Source organism: Etheostoma cragini, chromosome 24 (genome assembly GCF_013103735.1).
Source record: "Etheostoma cragini isolate CJK2018 chromosome 24, CSU_Ecrag_1.0, whole genome shotgun sequence".
Lineage (NCBI taxonomy): Eukaryota > Metazoa > Chordata > Actinopteri > Perciformes > Percidae > Etheostoma > Etheostoma cragini.
This window is the reverse complement of record NC_048430.1, coordinates 6,509,988-6,527,923: the sequence shown is the minus strand read 5'-3', so window position 1 is coordinate 6,527,923 and position 17,936 is coordinate 6,509,988. Positions and strand designations below refer to the sequence as shown.

Here is a 17,936-nt window from a genome sequence, read left to right as displayed (position 1 = left end):
CCCCCCCCCCCTCCTCAAAAGCTGCAGACTCAGAAATGGCCCTTACTAAAGAAAGCTTATTGTGGGACTGGTTCTAGTGGCTGTAATTCCGCACCAACGCTAAATTTTGGGAAAGAGACTTCAGATATGGTATTAGGGGACCACTAAGGTCTATAAAAAAATACCCAAAGAACACCATGTCATGGGACCTTTAATCTTTGTCACCACACAATAATGCAATATAACAAATAAGTTCACTTGATAGGAACAAAACTGTTTTGCAATGACCTTTGCCTCTAAATGAAAACAATAACCATAGTCTCAAATGAATTAAACACTAAAGTCCTCAAAGGTCATGAAACTCTGGGAGAGAGCGGAAACGTCAGAGGAGGAGGCGTTTTCTGCCACAGGATGTTTTCCCTCATGAGAGGATGTGTGAGATATAGTCACTGCAGCCCCGTGGGAGTGTTTCAATCAGAGGCACAATGAGAATATGATGCATTACAGTCAGAGGAACGCATGCATGGAACCAGTGTTGATGATATCAAAGTACCGGATCAGATTTCTCCTCAGCATACAGTTAATGTAGTTTGCTGAAAGAGCTAAAACTTTTAGGTGATGAGGCAAAGCCTCGAGTACATCGTTCTGCTGGAGGCAAGTTGAAACTCTCGGTGCAAAAGATGAGAGCTTGCTGGATGTTCACGATCCTCCTGAGCTGCAGCTTATCTCATACAACTAAGTCTGAGAGAAACTGCGAAGGTAAGTTGTAGACTTTCTTGCAGCACGTACATAGCTTTCAGTAATTCATATAGTCGTAAAGATTAGTATCCAGGTAGAAGATGAATACTATTAATTAACAAGAAACAACTAATACAAATAATGCAAAATACTTTACTGTGCACACATGCGGTTACAGTGGGACTGTTTGGTTTCATCTGTAAACACTGAGGTTAACACCCTTAGTAGTTGTGCAGTAAAACTTAAGCTTCAATGTATTTAGAGGTTTTATTTGCAGCATTGGATATGTATTGGGTGTGTATTGTGTGACTACTCTCAAAGTGGCGTCTTTGGTTAAGTTCAGGCCCATAAAATATGGGAAATAAAGTTGGAAGATATAGGAATGTATAGAAACATGTTCCCTCTAGTTTGTAGAGAATATACTATTTTCACTTATTGACTATTTATCTGTTGATTAGCACCTAAGATGAACATAATAGTCTCATTATGCTGGCTGAATGTGTGTGTTGTGGCATTTTATTGTGAACCGAGTCAACAGAGGAATATCAAAATAAAGTGTTGGCTCAATTTACGCATTCATTTCAACACTAATCCCTGCAAATGGCACTAGATCACAATGCCCACAGCCACCACTTTGTGAGTGGCATACTTAAGTCAGTCAGTGGCTGACTCAAGTATGCCACTCACATGGCAGATCTGTTTTTCATGAGAAATGTGAGGCAGGTTAAAAGAGGTAAATGTGCTAAGATGTGCTGCTATTGAACAAATTCCGTGTGGGGGTGGAGTTGCTGTGAAATGACGAGTTCCAAAGCTTGAATATTTCAGTTTGGGGAATTAAATGCAGATAAATCAATATTTGCAGGAGTTTTAGCTGCAAGAAGCAATTTCCATTGCAAAGGTGTTTGGTGTTGGTTACAGACACAGGCATTCTGACTTGGTTTACTGCAACAAAACACAACGGCAGGCTACTGTAGCTCTCTGCCTAACACACTTTCCTTAGTTCATGACACCTAATCAGAGATATGATGTTATCCTGTGTATGTAAGAGACATCTATAGTTACAAATCTGAATACAGTTGCACCTCGACTCATTATCACATTTTTCTCTCCAGACCAGCTGAATATCGTCTGTGTACCTGCCAATGACAACGTGCCCGTGCCTTGCCCAGATCTGGAAGGCGAAGATGTGACTTATGAACTTTTTAAAGAAGACAAAATGATTTACAACCATACATACAAGACAGAGAAAAACAATGTATCTCACAGTAAACCACCATACACCAGGGTCGGCGTTGAACTGCATCAGAACAAAAAAAACAAACCAGACAGCTTCATACTCACTGGAGTGAATGCCAGTAGCTATGGTATCTACAGATGTGAGTACATCGTCAAGTACCCTCCCCCCCTCAAAACAGTGCCAAGTACTGTCCGGATCCTGTTACTTGTTGAAGGTAAATTTACATACGTTTTAAACCAAAGAGCGCCCATCTATAATTGTGTGCATATAGTCAAGTACACTGAATACTTCACTACTTACTTACTTACATATGTTTCTTCCAGGACACCATTGCAAGTTCAATAAAACTTACAGTAAGCCTATAACAGGAGATCAAAAGAATGGATTTCTTTGGATTTGGATCCTGGCGCTCGTCCTTTTTGGCATCTACAGCCTAATTGTCACCATTATTGCCAGCATCATCTGGGTAAGATATTCCTCCAGGACATGCAAACTAACAGCAGATGAGGAAAAATGTAAAGTTTGTAAATTGTATTTAGAAGCCCGAATGATATTTAAATGACAGTAACAGCCATTATTTGTCCTTCTTTGACTGAAACATCATTTAATCAAAAGAGGTGAAATTTAAAAGCGTGAAAGTTTGTTGGGAGTTACAAAGTTCTCGCCAACAATACCAACCCTCAGAAATCATCTATTTGGCAAGACATACAAAGTCAAAACATAGATGTGACTTTTAAAAATGAAATCTTTTTCACATCTCATCTCACTTCTTACTCATACATAATTGGAGAGCACTTTGTGTCCTTATACGTCTTGACACAATTTGCACGAGCCTTGCCCACAGTTCACTTTTTCCTTCATTTGTTCTTTTTTATTCATTCAAAAAACATTTTATGTCCCAGTATTCCACCAACATGTTTTAGAAACTGTTCTCTAAAAGCTTCCTCCCCTTTGCAATTAAATTCAGTTTGGGAAAATTACACATTTTCATTTTCTTGGCCTGAAAATAGTCAAAATCAAAAAATAAATTGGCATCCGCCTTTGAAAATCTCACCACGTGTAACCTTTAAATTATGAAATGAAAGCTACACATCAAGTCCCCGAATTCCCACAGCCCCCCCCCCCCACAAAAAAAAATGGGGGGAGGGGGGGACATTGGTGTCTTCAATGATAGCTATATTATTGTGAATCTTCACAGACATGCTGTTGTTCAACTGTCTTACAGGTCAAGTGGAGGGGGTTGGATTCCCAGAGTGATTACATGAACACCAAACCCAAAGCAGCAAGGAACCGCAAGAAAAGAGGGTTTCAAAATCCTATACCACGATACTTCTGATCACCCGTGCATCGTCTCAGTAGTTGCACAGCTGTTAGTTTTAGTATTAACACGAGGGCGCCATTGTAGTAGCTTGCCCTGTGCAGAGTGAGTGAGAGGTTTCGTTCAGTCCATTGTGTTTTCAGTACTAGTTGTTTTTTTGTCTACACAGTTCCTTTAACAGTTGTGGCTGTTTCATACAATCAAAAAAAATAAAAAGGGTACCCACTTTCTGTTTCACTTCCCTATTTGTCACATACACACACACACAGATCTGTAGCTGGAAACCCCTCTTTGCGGTCGAAACAGAAGGTGGTGTCTGAACGAGGGGATTTAACCACATTTCAAAAGAGTTCACTCAGGTTGTAAAACTGTGTGGTGGTACATGTGAATCATGATTGACCACAATTCCAAAATGTAAAAGGCCGTTATCAGTGTTATGGAGTCACAGAACAAAATTGAATGCAACTGATTCACATCACACATCTTTTTCCACGCTCTTATTTCTAAGAAGACAGAAAGATCGAACTGTGTTTTCAGAGAGTTAACATCGCTGGAGACGATGAGAACCAGATATACCAGAGGGAGAAGCGAACACTTCAAACAATAACAATCTGCACCGTTTCCTGTCTTACTCTACGGTTTCTTTCCTTTGTCGTGCTTTCTGCAGATGTGGCAGCTTCTACATTTACCTTGTTCACCTTGCAGTTCCTGTGCAGCTATTGCAAGAGCACACACACTGCTTTTATTGGTTTCATTCAGCAGCTTACTCATCAACTACCACACACATCAGCAAGATTAACGTTGTTTCTGTTTTGAACCATTTTGGGACAAATGATTAAAAACAAACCCTACAAGATGGTTTCCATCCCGCACACTCACTTCTCTAAAGAAGAATGACACTGCTTTTACAAACTGGGGAAGAAAAGTTCTGGTTCACTTTGTGTTTATCTCAACATATCCTCATTTATTTAAAAACTCTAATATATGTATTTCTTCTTAATAGTTTACAAAGCTTTAAATAGCACAACAAAATCGGTGCGTTTCTGACAATTGCACAGGTTGAGACTACTAAACCAGGTATGGACATTGACATCTGTCCTCAAGGTCCTGGATGTTCCACTTTAGGTTGTGTGTCTGCTCTTTTGTGATCTGGAAAAATATGTCCCCTTAGGAAATCAGTCTTCTCTTCCTCGGTCGCAGACTGCAGCTCGTGCTCCGGTATCTGGAGAACAGGATTAGGATCATGTTAATCTTGCTCTCACCGAAATGCTCAACGCGGTTTCTTCTTTAATTACTGGTAGTGTCATTTATAGTTGAAAAAAAGCATTTTTACTAAATGTCAGTGAGCTATTGTCAAGGAGGAACACAATATTTCAAACTATTTTTAAACACTCATATCTGAAAGGAACATGTGGCTGAAGGAGGGTTTTATGTAAGTGGCCAAATGTAGAAATGAATGTAGAAATAATATTCTAACACTTGGTGCAGTGTCGTATCTACTCAATCCTTAGAAAATGAGGAGCCAAACTCAAACTGTGATCCTCTCTGAGTCTCACCAAGACAGGCTTATATCCCAGGATCTTCAGGTGGCGTATCTTGACAGCCAGATGACCACGGGGATTGGACGTGCCATAGCAAAACCCAGAGCGTGGTGCACACATCACTGCAATTCTAGGACATCAAGACAAGACTTTCTCAGCCTAAAAAAGGTCAAGATTTTTACATACGTAGGTACAGGCATGACAGGGTGGCGGTTTGGTTATAAGAGAAAAATGTGAAACCTGCAGATTGTGGCTTTCTTGAAACTGAGACAATGACAACGTGGAGCACTTTACACTTCTTTTGACACAGTTACTTCTTTAGACTACAGAGTTTTACTAAATAGGGTCATTATAGTTTCTTTCATTTCTGTTGCTCGTCTGCTTTTATCCATCTTTAAACATTTGTTTAAATTCTATGTTTCTATGCATTATGAGAAAAGTTCAGTAAAAGCGTGCAAAATGTATTTATACAATTTTCAATTTTCAATCAATCAATCAAAAATTCATCAGCACGCTTAATAGAAATTTATTTAGTTACAGCCGCACCGAATGACTTAATGAATGATTTAAATCGGAAAAATAGACTAAATCTAGACAAAAAAGGTGTGTAAAATAGTGAGAAAAATAGAGTAAGAGAGATGACTATGTATATGTTGTATGACCTTCAATGAGTACTTAGTAAACTCCCTGTGTCGGGCTGAACAAAAAAAGGGCACCAAGAAGAGGACAAGAGTAAATAAAAATGATAGATGTGCACACAAATTAAAAGTAAAAACAAATGCAATGTCACTAGATGCACACTTCACAACTTATATTAAAGTAATTTATTGTTTAGAGTACTTGGATTAGTTTTTTTCTTTTTTAACGCATCATTTTCAACCGTGTCTTAAGTTGTTTGCAACCGTGCGGCTCAGTAAAAGCAAGTGACTGAAAGCTATGTGTTAATATCCTATTTAAAATCATTAAATGTTTCAATTGGCAAATTAAAGCATCTGTAATCATAGTGGTGTTATATTCAACACACAGTCCTGCTTTTAGAACACTATTTTATGCCCTTTGGAGCTCTTTCTATAACTGTCTGTGGTTGTTGCATAAAGACTTGTGGAATCCCATGTTTGACATGTAACACATAATCATGGCATGCGTCAATGCCCGACATGATCAGAACAGCACGCCCAAACATCCTCTCCCCCTGCTTTCACATCATCAAAACTAAACCAAAAATGGGACAAAAGCACATTACATAAAAAAACTAAATACCACAGCAGATTTCTTCAAGATCGAGTCAGTTGACGTTGTCGACTGCAAACCGACATCCTACCTTTGACTGCTCTCTGCTGGAGAACACTCTTGGCTGGCTTCAGTCACGGAGGTTTGGTCTGGCAGAGGTTTGGTTATCACACAGTCTGAGAGTCAACACACACAAACACAGGCGCTTCGTCACATCATAGTTTCAAGTTAAAGAGCAACATGCAGACACAGTGAACTACATTTATCATGTGTTGAGTGAACACTATTAGTTATGAAGGCCTTTCCGTGGGGAGATAGTAAAAAAGACATAAATCCAGGCAGAGACTGTGACAAACACTCAATGTATCCCTCTATTGACTTCACTTCTTTCCTCCAATATTCTGTCTTTACCTATGAGGTAGAAGTTCTCCACCATCACCCTTTCCTCCAGCATTGTGTCTGCTTGGTCCCCCAACATAGTCTGCAGGCCCAGCGAGAGGTACGGGTTCACTGATAGACTGCTAGGGCCGGGGTCTCCCAGGAAAGATGGGGGGACCGTCAGGGGCTGAGAGAGCGGAGGACCCTCGAGACGGAGGCACAAGTTCACTGTCTGAAACATTCTCTCCTGGCTAGGGAGAAACCTGGGTGCTGAGGAAAAAATTAGAGAAAGTTCAGAAGGATCAAATTCAAAAGCATGTGCGAGGGGAAGAAGTGGCTGGGGCTTGGTATCATTCAAAAGATTTCCATACTGGCAACAATACCGATACTGAGACTTAGGTCAATGTTCCTGAACGATACCAGTGTTATAAAATTCAAATTTTACAACAGAAATTATAACTTTATAGGACAAACCATTTTTATTTCAGCTTCAATGTGACGCTGTAGTCAATTCTTTTTGAAATGTAACACTTACACTTGAGCCTGTCTCTGTGTAACGTAGAGTTTTCTCTGCTTGTCTCTACAACGTGCAGATTAGACAGCCAATCACAAACATTATTAAATCTTGGTAGAAGCATGCTGCATGTTTATTGGCTCACTGGCAACACTGATGAGATTTACTTCTTAGGGTCTGAAGTTTGCTATGTAAATCAAATCTTTTGATACTCAGTACTATGGAGGCAATTTGGTCAGTGCCTAAAAAGTATTGAAGTTCAGTACCCAGCCCTAGAAGTGGCAGACAAAAAAGACGAGTTTGAGCCCACAAATGCATGTGTGAGTGAGTCCATCATTTTACCTGTTGTTTTAAACTTCTCCAGTGTATTGCTCTGCAGGAGTTGCTCCAGTGGTGCAGAGGGGAAGTGACCCATTAAACACAGATGGTAAACAGTCTTCAACAACTCAAAGCCAGACATTTTGGGCAGATACGAGTCAAGAGCCTGACTCAGCCTATCCAGGAACCTGGAACAGCACGATGAAACCCAACAAAGACACTTATGCAACATTTACTGTTTATGAATATTATATGATGGGTCTGTGTATGAGTACAATTTGAAAGATGAAGACATGCGAGAGACCTACTGTTGTCTTTGGTGCTGCAGGTCATAGTTAAGAGAGGAGTACACCTTGAGGACACAGAGGAGGTCCTTAAGTGTCAGAGCATCTGGATTGGCAATCACCTTATCAGCAAAGGCCCCCATCAGGGCAGCGGGACAGAAGCCAAGGTCCTCAAACATAGACAGGAAGAGGACCACCTGAACGCAGAGGAGGAAACTCTTATTTAAAAAAACTATATACGGTGTGTGTGTTGTTGAATGCTTCGAATTTTAGTAAACTGCTTTATTTTTGCAACACCTGTTTCTTGTTCCAGATGTCTGTCGTAGAGGCGACGTAGTCTGAAATGCCAGTGAGGAGCTCAACGTCTCTGTAGTGCAGCTTCCGGCAGGACTGCAGGACTGTAAACAATCTGTTGAAGGGGATTCCTTGTAGGTTTTCTACCAGGGAGATGTGGAAATGAAACCAAAGAGGGACAGCAAAACTTTAGGGCTTTTCATAGGCATAATTTAATAGTCTTGGCTCCTATATTGATCCTATGACAACTCTGCAATATATGAACACTATAAATGTCAATTAAATTATATAATAGTGTTTAATAATTTTATCTTGGAAATTGTGTTGTTTTTTACCTTTAATCTTCTTACTGCAGACATCCAGGAGTGGTCTGGAATAGAAGCCCATTGTGGCCATAGTGGAGATCATGTACTGGGTGTTGGGAAGGCTGAACTGGTCTGTCATTGATAAGGCCTTTGCCTGTTGGAAGCAGTGTACAGAATGAGTGTCGAATAAAAATACAGGACACTTTACCCTGTGGTTCAAAAATACTCCAGTGTTAACAGGAGAAAGCTGATTTCAGAGAGTGTGTTGACTAGTCAAAGACCTGCCTCCACAACAGCCGGAAACCATAGACCTGGATCATTTCAGAATCACATATAGAGGGATATGAATACCAAATATGGAGACTCATAAACCAACCTCGAGTTTCCGTTTAAGGTCAAGCGGGGCATCTTTTCCCAACAGACGCATCATGGTCTGGAGAGCCATTACATTCTTGATCCTGGGAAGACGGGCCTCGACCACCAATCTACAGTAGGACATAGCCAAAATAAACATCAATATAAATTGATCTGGGAAAAAAGTGGTGGAAATCTATAAATATTATTAAAGATTTTTCTTTTCAGCACCAATTATTAAATTCTGATGCTTATATCTTGAAACACATGCATTTCTTTGACTATCCTGACCTCATGCCCTCCTTAAGTGCAACCACGTTGGTACTGTCCTCCATATGTTCCAGACAGGAGGCCAAGATGGACAGGCCCTTCTCATCAAAGTCATTGAGATTCTCCTGTTAGTGGAAAATAAAATAGATTTGGATAAACGACAAAACAATTTCCAAAATAAGAACATGATTGCTTGTCTTTCACCGCCTACCTGGCATGTTCGGAGGAAAGTTTGGACCACACGGCTACCTTGGGGGACACCAAGTTTGACCATACTCAGGAGAGAGTAAGCTATGTCGTCATTGCGCATGTACCCCACCCTCTTCATGGCCTTTTGCAGGAGGCTGTCAAATGCAGGATGCTCAAACATCAGCTGCAGCTCATAGCGCCGCTGCTCATCCGACATCTTCTTAGTGATGGACCAGATGTGGGTCAGGCAGTTGCCGACCTGTCGAACTGTGGGTGAGTATTGACAGGTGAGGTCCAACACGTCTGATGGGGAGCCGCAACGCTGCAGGTGTTCCATAAAGGGTGAGCTTCTTTGTTTCTGTCTTGAGGTCGTCGCATCCGATTGGATTTCAGCGAGCAGCGAAGAGTCTGCAAGTGAAGAGAGATGCTGCTCCTTCTCTTCCAAGTCTGCATTGTCAATCCTAACCTGTGAGTAAAACCTCACTGAACTAACAATACTCCTATCCAGATATGCCTGGCTTTGCCTTGTTCCCCAAATGTGTGCTAACTGCTGACTAGGGAAAGATTTGTCTTTAATGGATGTTGTCTCCAGGAAGCTGCGCTGTTGCCATAGAGACCTGCGGCAGAAAAAGCGCAGACCCCATCTCATGACTTCCTCTGTTACCCAGACAGACATTGCTCTCTAATAGGGGGACGCTCAAAAGAGCCAAAACATTAAGACGTGAAGTTAATAACTATCCGAGGGTTTCCACTTTACAACAGAGAGTTAAGTTATGGAAGTAGTTAGAACAAATTATGTATTACAAAGTACTATGACTAAGCTGCATACAAGGTCAACAGAAAACACTTGCTATCTTAGCTACATTAGCTAGCTAGCAAAGGATAGCTAAGTGACATCCTCTATTACTCTAACCGTGGAAACATACAAATAACTGTCCCAACTTAGCACATGGCATTTGGCCATGTAATATTTGACATTTAACGTTTTTCAGCAGAGAGACACAGAGCTACACTACACCAGCTAGCTACAAAGATAGTCCATAGCTTGCATGCGTTGCTTCGTGCTGTGTGCGCTGCGATATTTATTCCCCCTGTCAACAAATTGGTACACTACGTAGCCTACTATACTATATATATATATATAACAACAATTCTTATTGTGAACAAAAATGTCTCCACTTTAATATTTATTTACAGTTAATAAAACCAACGTGTGATGTATTTTAAACCATAGCTCTCACAGTCACCACACGTCCTGATATTTTTTCCGTTTCCTACACGGACTCAAATACGCGCAACATCTATTGTTGCCTAGCAACCAAGGCAACCCAAATATTGTTTTTCCAGGAAGGCGAAGGCATGACCCGCCCTGCTTTTCCTTCTGATTGGCTGGTCAATCGTTGCTTGGTCTGGTTGGATTGGTTAGGTTCACGCAAGATGAATGCTATTGGTTAGGGATAAGGCAAGAATGGCAGGGTAAGCCAATCGGAGGAAGAGTAAGTGAGAGTAGGGCGGGAGATGTCGTCGCCATCCTAGGGGAAAAGTGCTTGACTCCCGTGTACAGGACAGTATGGCAAAATTCGTGCTTGCTGGTAAAGTTTGATTTGACTCTTTATCTCATATTATGTACACAAAATATCGCAACGCTGATTTTTACTATTTTAACCTCTACAGGTAAAGCAGACTGTCCACATTATGCTAAAGTGGAACTATTAGCAGACCGTTTGCAGCGATGTCTGCCAAACTTCAGGATCCAAAAGATCTCAATCCTCCCACATGAATGGAAGGTATTCTTATTTAAAGTCTCCTTATTTTAAAAACCATTGATACATTTTCCGTGTTACTTATTTGTCACTTCAATTTGACCTCTCACTGGTCTCTGACAGGAATGGCTGGAGGCCACCTGCAGAAGAAATGGCTGGAAACACGAGCAGTCCCCTTTGGTCTGGAGGGAACTGGTGGACCATGGGGGGAAAGGGATTTTGTTAGGGGGCTTCAGTGACTTCCTAGAGCATTGTCAGGTATTTGATTTGATATATTTTGGATTTTACATGTCAACATAATTCAAAGGAAAACATGTTATACTTATTTCCAACATGGTCCTTGGTGTTGAAACATTTTACACATGACAAAGACAAATTGCAGGACAAAGACAATAACATTTAACATAAATCATCCAAGGTTCAAGAGCATTCTAAAATCAGGAAATCACAGATCACATGAAATACTCAGTCTATTCCAGTTAAAAAGATTGGGTACTCTAGGCAAGAAAAATGCCTTAACTTGATGCCTAAAAGCCCCTCTGGTATTTATAATTTTGAGGGAAAGCAGCAGATTATTCTACAATGTTAAAGCCTACCTGTAGAGAAAAACATTACATTATATAATTAACATGATTTTGCATCACTTGCAATCTGCTTTCATGTTGAACTGATAATCCACAGTACCCGGCAGAACATGCATAATCAAAAAGACACTGAATTAGTAATATTTGAAAAATGTATTATATTTTCATCATTAAAATCACTTCTCGACTTCCATACCTGGAACATTCTGTAATCAATGGTTGTGTAGGACTACTACAACATCACATCAGACATGTCTACGGATAAAATGCTAAGTGTTGCTGCAGAGAATCTGGAGACCAAGATGAATGTTATTGCAGAGGAGCAACATCGTGTCAGTCTGGTCAAACCCCTTCACATCTGGATCAGCAGGTGGGTTATGAAAGAATCCAAACCAAAGAAAAATGTACATTTTCCATGTTTGTTTTTTGTGTGGAACTGTTTCAAGTATGGTGTACGTACATTTCCAGTGCTCTCTGCTCAACCTGCCACTTCCTGATCCCTTATCTGCTCTCTGCTGAGGTGTTCCCCCATGTGTCCGCAATAAGCCTCCATCTACTGGACCTGGAAGGGAACATGGAGGAATTGCAGTGGCTGAGGATGGAGACGGAGGACCTGGCACTCGGTCTGCTCCATCAAGTATGCTACTTTTTAGGATTGTGCTTTTAAGGATTTCAGAAGAAAAATAAAACCATCTAACAATATATTTTTCCCACAGGTGACCATTCACACAGATCTGGAACAGGCCTTCCGAGAGGCGGATGTCATTCTACTGCTGGATGAGGGGTGGTCGGAAGACAGTGACGGAGAGAATGAGGAGGAAATGAAGAAGGAAATGGTTAAGGGAATCTCTGGCAGGTACAGAGAGTACGGACTACTGATCGACACGATGGCCAACAAGGACGTGAAGGTGATCGTGTCTGGTGACTCATTTCTGAACCTGAGATGCTCCCTTCTTTTGGACAATGCACACTCCATTGACAGCCACCAGTTTGTCACCGTGGCAACTCAACTGGAGAATGAAGCCAAGGCTATCATTGCAAAGAAGCTGAAAGTGAGGACCTCAGGTAGTAAATTCACTTTCCTTCGTACCTTCTGTATATTCCCATTGCATTTCAGCATGGCCACTATTCATCCAAGATGAATGACCTCTACCTCTTCTTCTGCTCTAGATATTGCAAATGTCATTGTCTGGGGAAATATCAGTGGCAGTTTCTACGTTGACCTGCAGAGGGCAAAGGTTTTCAACTATGCCGGGGCAATCAAAGGACCAGCTTTCTTCTCCCAACCAGCCAAAAGCATTCTCCAAGAAAGGTTTGTTCCAATAAAAATAGGATGTCAATGGGTAAATCTTAGTGTGCTTTAAACACTAGATTAATGGCTTATCTGATGTTATATACTTTAGTGCCGTATTTGTTAACTCCACCCACCTGGCCCTTTGCTGGCTAAACAAACAACACAATAAGGGTAATATCAAATTACACAACTGCGTACCAAACTGTACTCTGCTGTGTCTTCAGTCTGTGCCAATGTTCATTGCACAGTACTGTACTCTGAATGCTCTGATCCCAAAGTCCCTGCACTGGGATGTACCAAATAAAAAGCCACTATTCTCCTTCTCTCTAACAGGAAATGGTTGGAAACAGACTTTCAAAACTTGGTACGTTGTCGGCGTGCAGCTGTGACTTCAAAGACCCGCCGAGCAGCTGCCATGACGGGGGCCAACGGGGTGCTTGCTGTCCTAAAGGCTTGGAATGGCATTTGTAGTCCAGATGAGGTCTTTTCTATTGGTGTACTTTGCCCAGGTGAACCCACAGCATGACTTTAGGGTTAGGCTGGCCGATCTAGCTAGTTTAGGTGTGTAATTTGTTATCTTAAATCGCAGGGTACCACAATCTCCCAGATGGCATCGTTCTCTCAATCCCAGTAACCTTTACAGGCGGTAGATGGTCCCTGCTGTGTGATGTGACTGTTGGAGACGAGTTAAAGGAGAGACTTCAGCTTTCTGCAAGGGAACTCTGGCAAGTATGTCTAGTTACTAAATTAACAAGGGATGTTGCACAACACACATTTCCATAGCTGCAATCTCATGTTACCATTTCAAAGATGTTTCTAAGTACTAACAGAGGTTTTTCCTTTCCCCAGGAAAAAGAACTTGGATCAGAAAATTGCACAGCTGTTATAAAGTAGACAGTTGATAGGTGTTAAAAATGTGCATAACGGGCGCCTTGGTAGCTCACCTGGTAGAGCGTGTGCCATACACGCGGGCTCGGTCCTCGACTCAGCGACTTGCAGCAATGGGCCTCAGGATGGAGCCCAACCTGCAGCCCTTTGCTGCATGTCATTCCCCTTCTCTCTCCCATTTCATGTCTAAAGCTGTCCTGTCAGAAAAATGCCATGAACATCTTTAAAACAAAGAAATCAGTGTGCTTATTAACAACACAGACTTCAAAGGTTAGAAGTTGGTTACAATGATCAGGGAAATAATTCAGATACATGGCAGTCCTACATCTTAGGTTTGTTTCAGTTTGTTCTTTTATTCTCTTACTTTCACATGTGTTATTTGGCCAGTTTAATGACAAGAAATCTCTTCTGCTTTGTGAAACTCGCCCACTGCTGTTACATTTTTTTAGATGTAAAAGATCAAACTGAGTACTTTATGGAAAAAGGAGAAATTAGAAAATATATTCCTTTTTTAAAATTGTACATTTCAGTAAGTGCCTTTTTTATAGTTCAAGAAGCGATATTTTAAGCATAACACATTACTAACATACACAGACTGTTAATATACTTCTCAAAATCTGATGGTATCACTTGTCACCCATTTCCCTTTACAGTAGAGCAGTCTTTTTAAAAAATGAGGACACATCAAAACTTTTCTTCCCCTCGTTGCTAATTCGATAATAAACAAACTGAATTTAATGGGCTCTTTTAACCTGAAACATTCATTTGGATTTTTTGTTTCTCACAAATTGTGCAGTACTTTGTCAGTTGACAAGGAAAACTTGAACAGAGCGCCGTTTTTACATGCAGAATATACACGTTCCTTTTTAACATTTCTACACTATACACAAGGAGGCATCGACTGAAAAAGGAAAGGTTAGTACAAATACAGTGCATTACGACAACTCAGGAAATGGACACATATTCTGCAATGTTATATTCAATTTGTACAACCCACCCTTGAGACTTGGATGCTGAGTGGTTTACAAAAGCAAAACCGGCCTCTTTTGACACTTGAGCATAGTGCTAAATTTCTTCCACAAATTCCCAGCAGAGGCCAGATGCATTCTGTGTCATTCCGTTATTGTGTCCCTCGAGAAAGCCAGTGAAAGTAACACTCCTCTGAAAATTGACCTCAAATATTTGTCATGGTAAATACATGCTTGATGCATGGCATGCATGGACTTTACTACATGTATGAATTGACAATACATGTAACAAACAGTTGGGTACAGACGGGCCTATCAACAAGAAGCGTGTGTTTTACCAGAGTTGTAGATAAAGAATAAATTCAATTACATATGGATGTGTGAAATTGAATTCCAATAAAAGTAAGCATCAACCACAGAGACAAAAATTCGGGAACATTTTCTTTTATCTTGCCATGTCGAAGTCACTTACGTGTACGGGTAAAGATCTACTACTTTTTAACATCCAACAATGTCAAAGATTAAGTTTCCGTTTCCAGGCAACAAGTGTAAGACCACTAGTGACTGAATGTTTCTGTCAAAACTGTAACCTCGGAGACCTTGGAGGTAAGGATAAAGTGAAGGATAATACTATCGTTTTACCAAGCCTAACTCGGGGAATAGACAACATGTTCAACCAAAATCCACATTAAAACAATTATCATACAATCATTATGGGCAACTGAAGGGATTCAATTTACTTTTAACTTCCCTCAGCTTTACAATAGAGGGTTATTGAATGACGTTAAATTAAATAATTTATAGCATATATTAATTATTATATCATCCAACATTTTAACTCTTCATAACACCATCTAGATAAAGACCCTTATGAAGACCGAAGGGTTATTAAGCGCTCAGCCGCGGTAGAAAACAAAGGTGTCATTATTCTGACGCGAGGCTGAACGTGGGACAGATTTTCCACGACGCTGTAAGATATTTGCCAGCTAATTTTTCGAGGAAACTTCAACGTTGTTCCACCCCTGACGAGAACGATGTCTCTTTGACAGTTAACCTAACCCGGTTCTGCCCTGAACCTGCACTCCCAGAACATGATTAACTATCTGGCCTGCAGGCTGAAAAACAATCACTACTGCAAATGGAGGTTGAACAGACACTTCCAACCCACCGAGTAACCTCATCCATACGCCACACAATAACCAACCAACAGTATTAATCGGCAAACTCTTTGATACATGTTTTGTATATAGCATTGTGAATGGATATAACGTGAGTCTAATGTCGAAATAAAAACACAACAGTTGGGGACCGGGGGAGCAAAACAGGGAAGCTATGACTGTGGTTGATGCTGAGGAGACATTGGCGTCTCTGCAGCTCCCGAGGCTCCTCCCACTGCCTGTCTGTCAGAGACGAGGTCCAGCCCCTCAAGTTCACTTTGGTCCAGAAGCTCAAAGTCCTCTTCCTCGGTCGGAACGAGCGTGTCGTCGGCCATCTCCTCTCCGGTGCCGCTTTCTGTCGTAATCGCCTCATCCGGGTGCTGGTCAGCCCCCAGCGCTCCTATTGTAGTAATCATAGTGTTAGCAGTGGTCTCAGTGGGTGGGGTGGAGGTCTCCAGAGCGCCTGGTGGCGTTTCAGTGGGAAGGAACTCGGCCAGGGAGGGCTCCTCGCTGGCCTCACTGGAGCGCAGCATGGCCGACAGAGTGTTCTGCACCACGGTGGAGATGGCTGTGCTCACTATTTCCTCGCTCAACGCCTCCAAGGACTGTTGTGTGTGCCAGGCTACTGCAGCTTCCTTCTCCTCTTCCTCCAGCGTCCCCGCTGCCTCCCCTGCGCCTGCCAAAGGCAACGTGGCCTCCGCCCCCCCAGGTGGTCGCCCATGTCCGTTGAAGTGCGTGTTCACAAAGTGGAGCGGAGATGCTAGGTGCTGGATGAGAAGGCTGGCGGGACTCAACGGTTCCTTTGCGGGCGGAGCAACAGCCTGGGCTCCGTCGCCCTGGCCGGGGCCTCGCAGGGGAAAGTGGAGCAGGTTGTGGTCGATGGATGGGAACTCCTCAACGGACGGGAACTCAGGCAGATCCCGCAGGTAGGACTCCTCTGGGTCGCTGTGTAAACTCTGCTGGTCCAGGTCTGTAGTAGAGATGAGACAGCTTTAAACACTGACTCAAGCATCAAAGCCAAAATTCACAAATCAAGATTTTTTTTGTTGTTAAATTTTACAGCAATAAAATCCCAAATATATGTTTACTCAAGTGTAGACTTGAGCTGAACATCCTGTAATTACACAGTTAAAGGAAAACTGCTGATGCAAAGAACAGTGAAGCGTAGCAAAGAAAAACATCTGCACGCACACTTCCTTTGAAATGAGCAAAGCTAAACATCACTGTTCAGACTCGCAGACCAGCAATGTAGCTTTAATATGAATCAAGTGAACCTCAAACATCAGCAAAGCTGCCATTGAGTTGTGTGTTCTGCTGTATTTTTGAGTTCCTCTTAACTTCCTACCAAGCAAAAAGAAAAAAAAGCTACTTTTGTATGGGTGTAAATTGATATGCGACAGTGATACGAGCGACCGTTTACCTTCAGAGACGTCAGTGAGTTGAGGAGTGGTGGCTCTCGACACGGAGAACCCTCCGCTCTCCAAGATGGATGCCTCCTCGTCGGACAACTCCGAGTCTGTGATGGCCATCGCCAGAGCTGTGGTCTTCACGTCCACCTGTCCAATAAAATCACATTGTTATACCACTGCCAACACACAAATGCAGCGTCTTTGTTCTAGAGCTGCCTGGTCAATATTGAAATGACGATTATTTTACACCATTACTCATTGTCTTTTGGAAAGACGTAGCTATTATTAAACTTAAAAAAGGTGAAACAAATCAACAGTGTAAACACCTAAAACTGTGACATTTCCCTCCACACCTTTCACATTTGAACAAAAGACAAAATTGCAAAACAATCCTTTTTCTCGACTACTCTGTCTCTGTGATCACAAAGAGCCAAAATCGTGATCAATTTGTGAGTAATGGAATGCTGTCACACTGGAACAATATATATTTTTGAAGCTATTTACTACACCACACTGCAGAGCTCCATTTTAACTAAAAACACACATTTCCTGCTTCCCACACTACTGTTCCCTGTGTTGGTGTTATGCTATACACACTCTCTAAGTCTAAAAAGAAGTGGCAGTGAAACATGGGTTGAGTTTGAAGGTGTGTCTTCATACCGTTGGAGCAAAACAGGACAGCTCCTCCTCACTGTCACTCTCCGTTTCAGCTCTTGGCTCGTCCCCTTCCTCCATCTCCTTCTTCACCTCTGTTAAAATACACACACACACACTTTTATAATGGAGAGGAATATGCATTTGAACACTGGCCTTCAGAATTGATTAAAAGACAGAATGGCACTCAGGTTTATGCCCTATCTTCAGAAGGAGCAACTGTATATACTACACTGTTACACTGGGAGACATGGGGGGGGGGGGGGGGGG

General features: G+C 41.7%; 4 protein-coding genes across 4 annotated transcripts in view; 2 read left to right on the top strand and 2 right to left on the bottom strand.

Annotated features, from left to right (window-relative positions):
• The first annotated feature begins 257 nt into the window (after positions 1-257).
• On the top strand, positions 258-3,481 carry si:dkey-1h24.6. The gene is made up of 4 exons (XM_034864771.1): positions 258-738; positions 1,830-2,168; positions 2,278-2,420; positions 3,180-3,481. Exons 1-4 carry the CDS (start codon positions 660-662, stop codon positions 3,288-3,290), a joined length of 672 nt encoding a protein of 223 aa, XP_034720662.1. The 5' UTR covers positions 258-659; the 3' UTR covers positions 3,291-3,481.
• Positions 3,482-4,204: 723 nt separating this feature from the next.
• Positions 4,205-9,625, bottom strand: fastkd2 (FAST kinase domains 2). Its single transcript, XM_034864759.1, has 11 exons — positions 8,972-9,625; positions 8,782-8,885; positions 8,513-8,621; positions 8,167-8,290; positions 7,835-7,974; positions 7,562-7,734; positions 7,278-7,441; positions 6,455-6,691; positions 6,135-6,219; positions 4,829-4,943; positions 4,205-4,494 (listed from the first exon to the last, which is right to left on the bottom strand). The coding sequence occupies exons 1-11, from the start codon at positions 9,623-9,625 to the stop codon at positions 4,372-4,374; spliced, it is 2,028 nt and encodes a 675-aa protein (XP_034720650.1). The 3' UTR covers positions 4,205-4,371.
• Positions 9,626-10,291: 666 nt separating this feature from the next.
• mdh1b (malate dehydrogenase 1B, NAD (soluble)) lies at positions 10,292-13,702 on the top strand. The gene is made up of 10 exons (XM_034864763.1): positions 10,292-10,541; positions 10,624-10,736; positions 10,836-10,970; positions 11,524-11,666; positions 11,765-11,933; positions 12,013-12,361; positions 12,467-12,608; positions 12,924-13,099; positions 13,180-13,319; positions 13,440-13,702. Exons 1-10 carry the CDS (start codon positions 10,520-10,522, stop codon positions 13,482-13,484), a joined length of 1,434 nt encoding a protein of 477 aa, XP_034720654.1. The 5' UTR covers positions 10,292-10,519; the 3' UTR covers positions 13,485-13,702.
• A 283-nt stretch (positions 13,703-13,985) lies between these two features.
• retreg2 (reticulophagy regulator family member 2) overlaps positions 13,986-17,936 on the bottom strand; it is a 7,533-nt gene continuing 3,582 nt past the window's right edge. The window contains exons 7-9 of the mRNA XM_034864761.1: positions 17,673-17,761; positions 17,024-17,159; positions 13,986-16,573 (exon numbers count right to left, since the gene is read on the bottom strand). Of these exons, the coding sequence (XP_034720652.1) occupies positions 15,777-16,573; positions 17,024-17,159; positions 17,673-17,761 (1,022 nt within the window). The 3' untranslated portion in view covers positions 13,986-15,776. The remainder of the gene's footprint in view (positions 16,574-17,023; positions 17,160-17,672; positions 17,762-17,936) is intronic.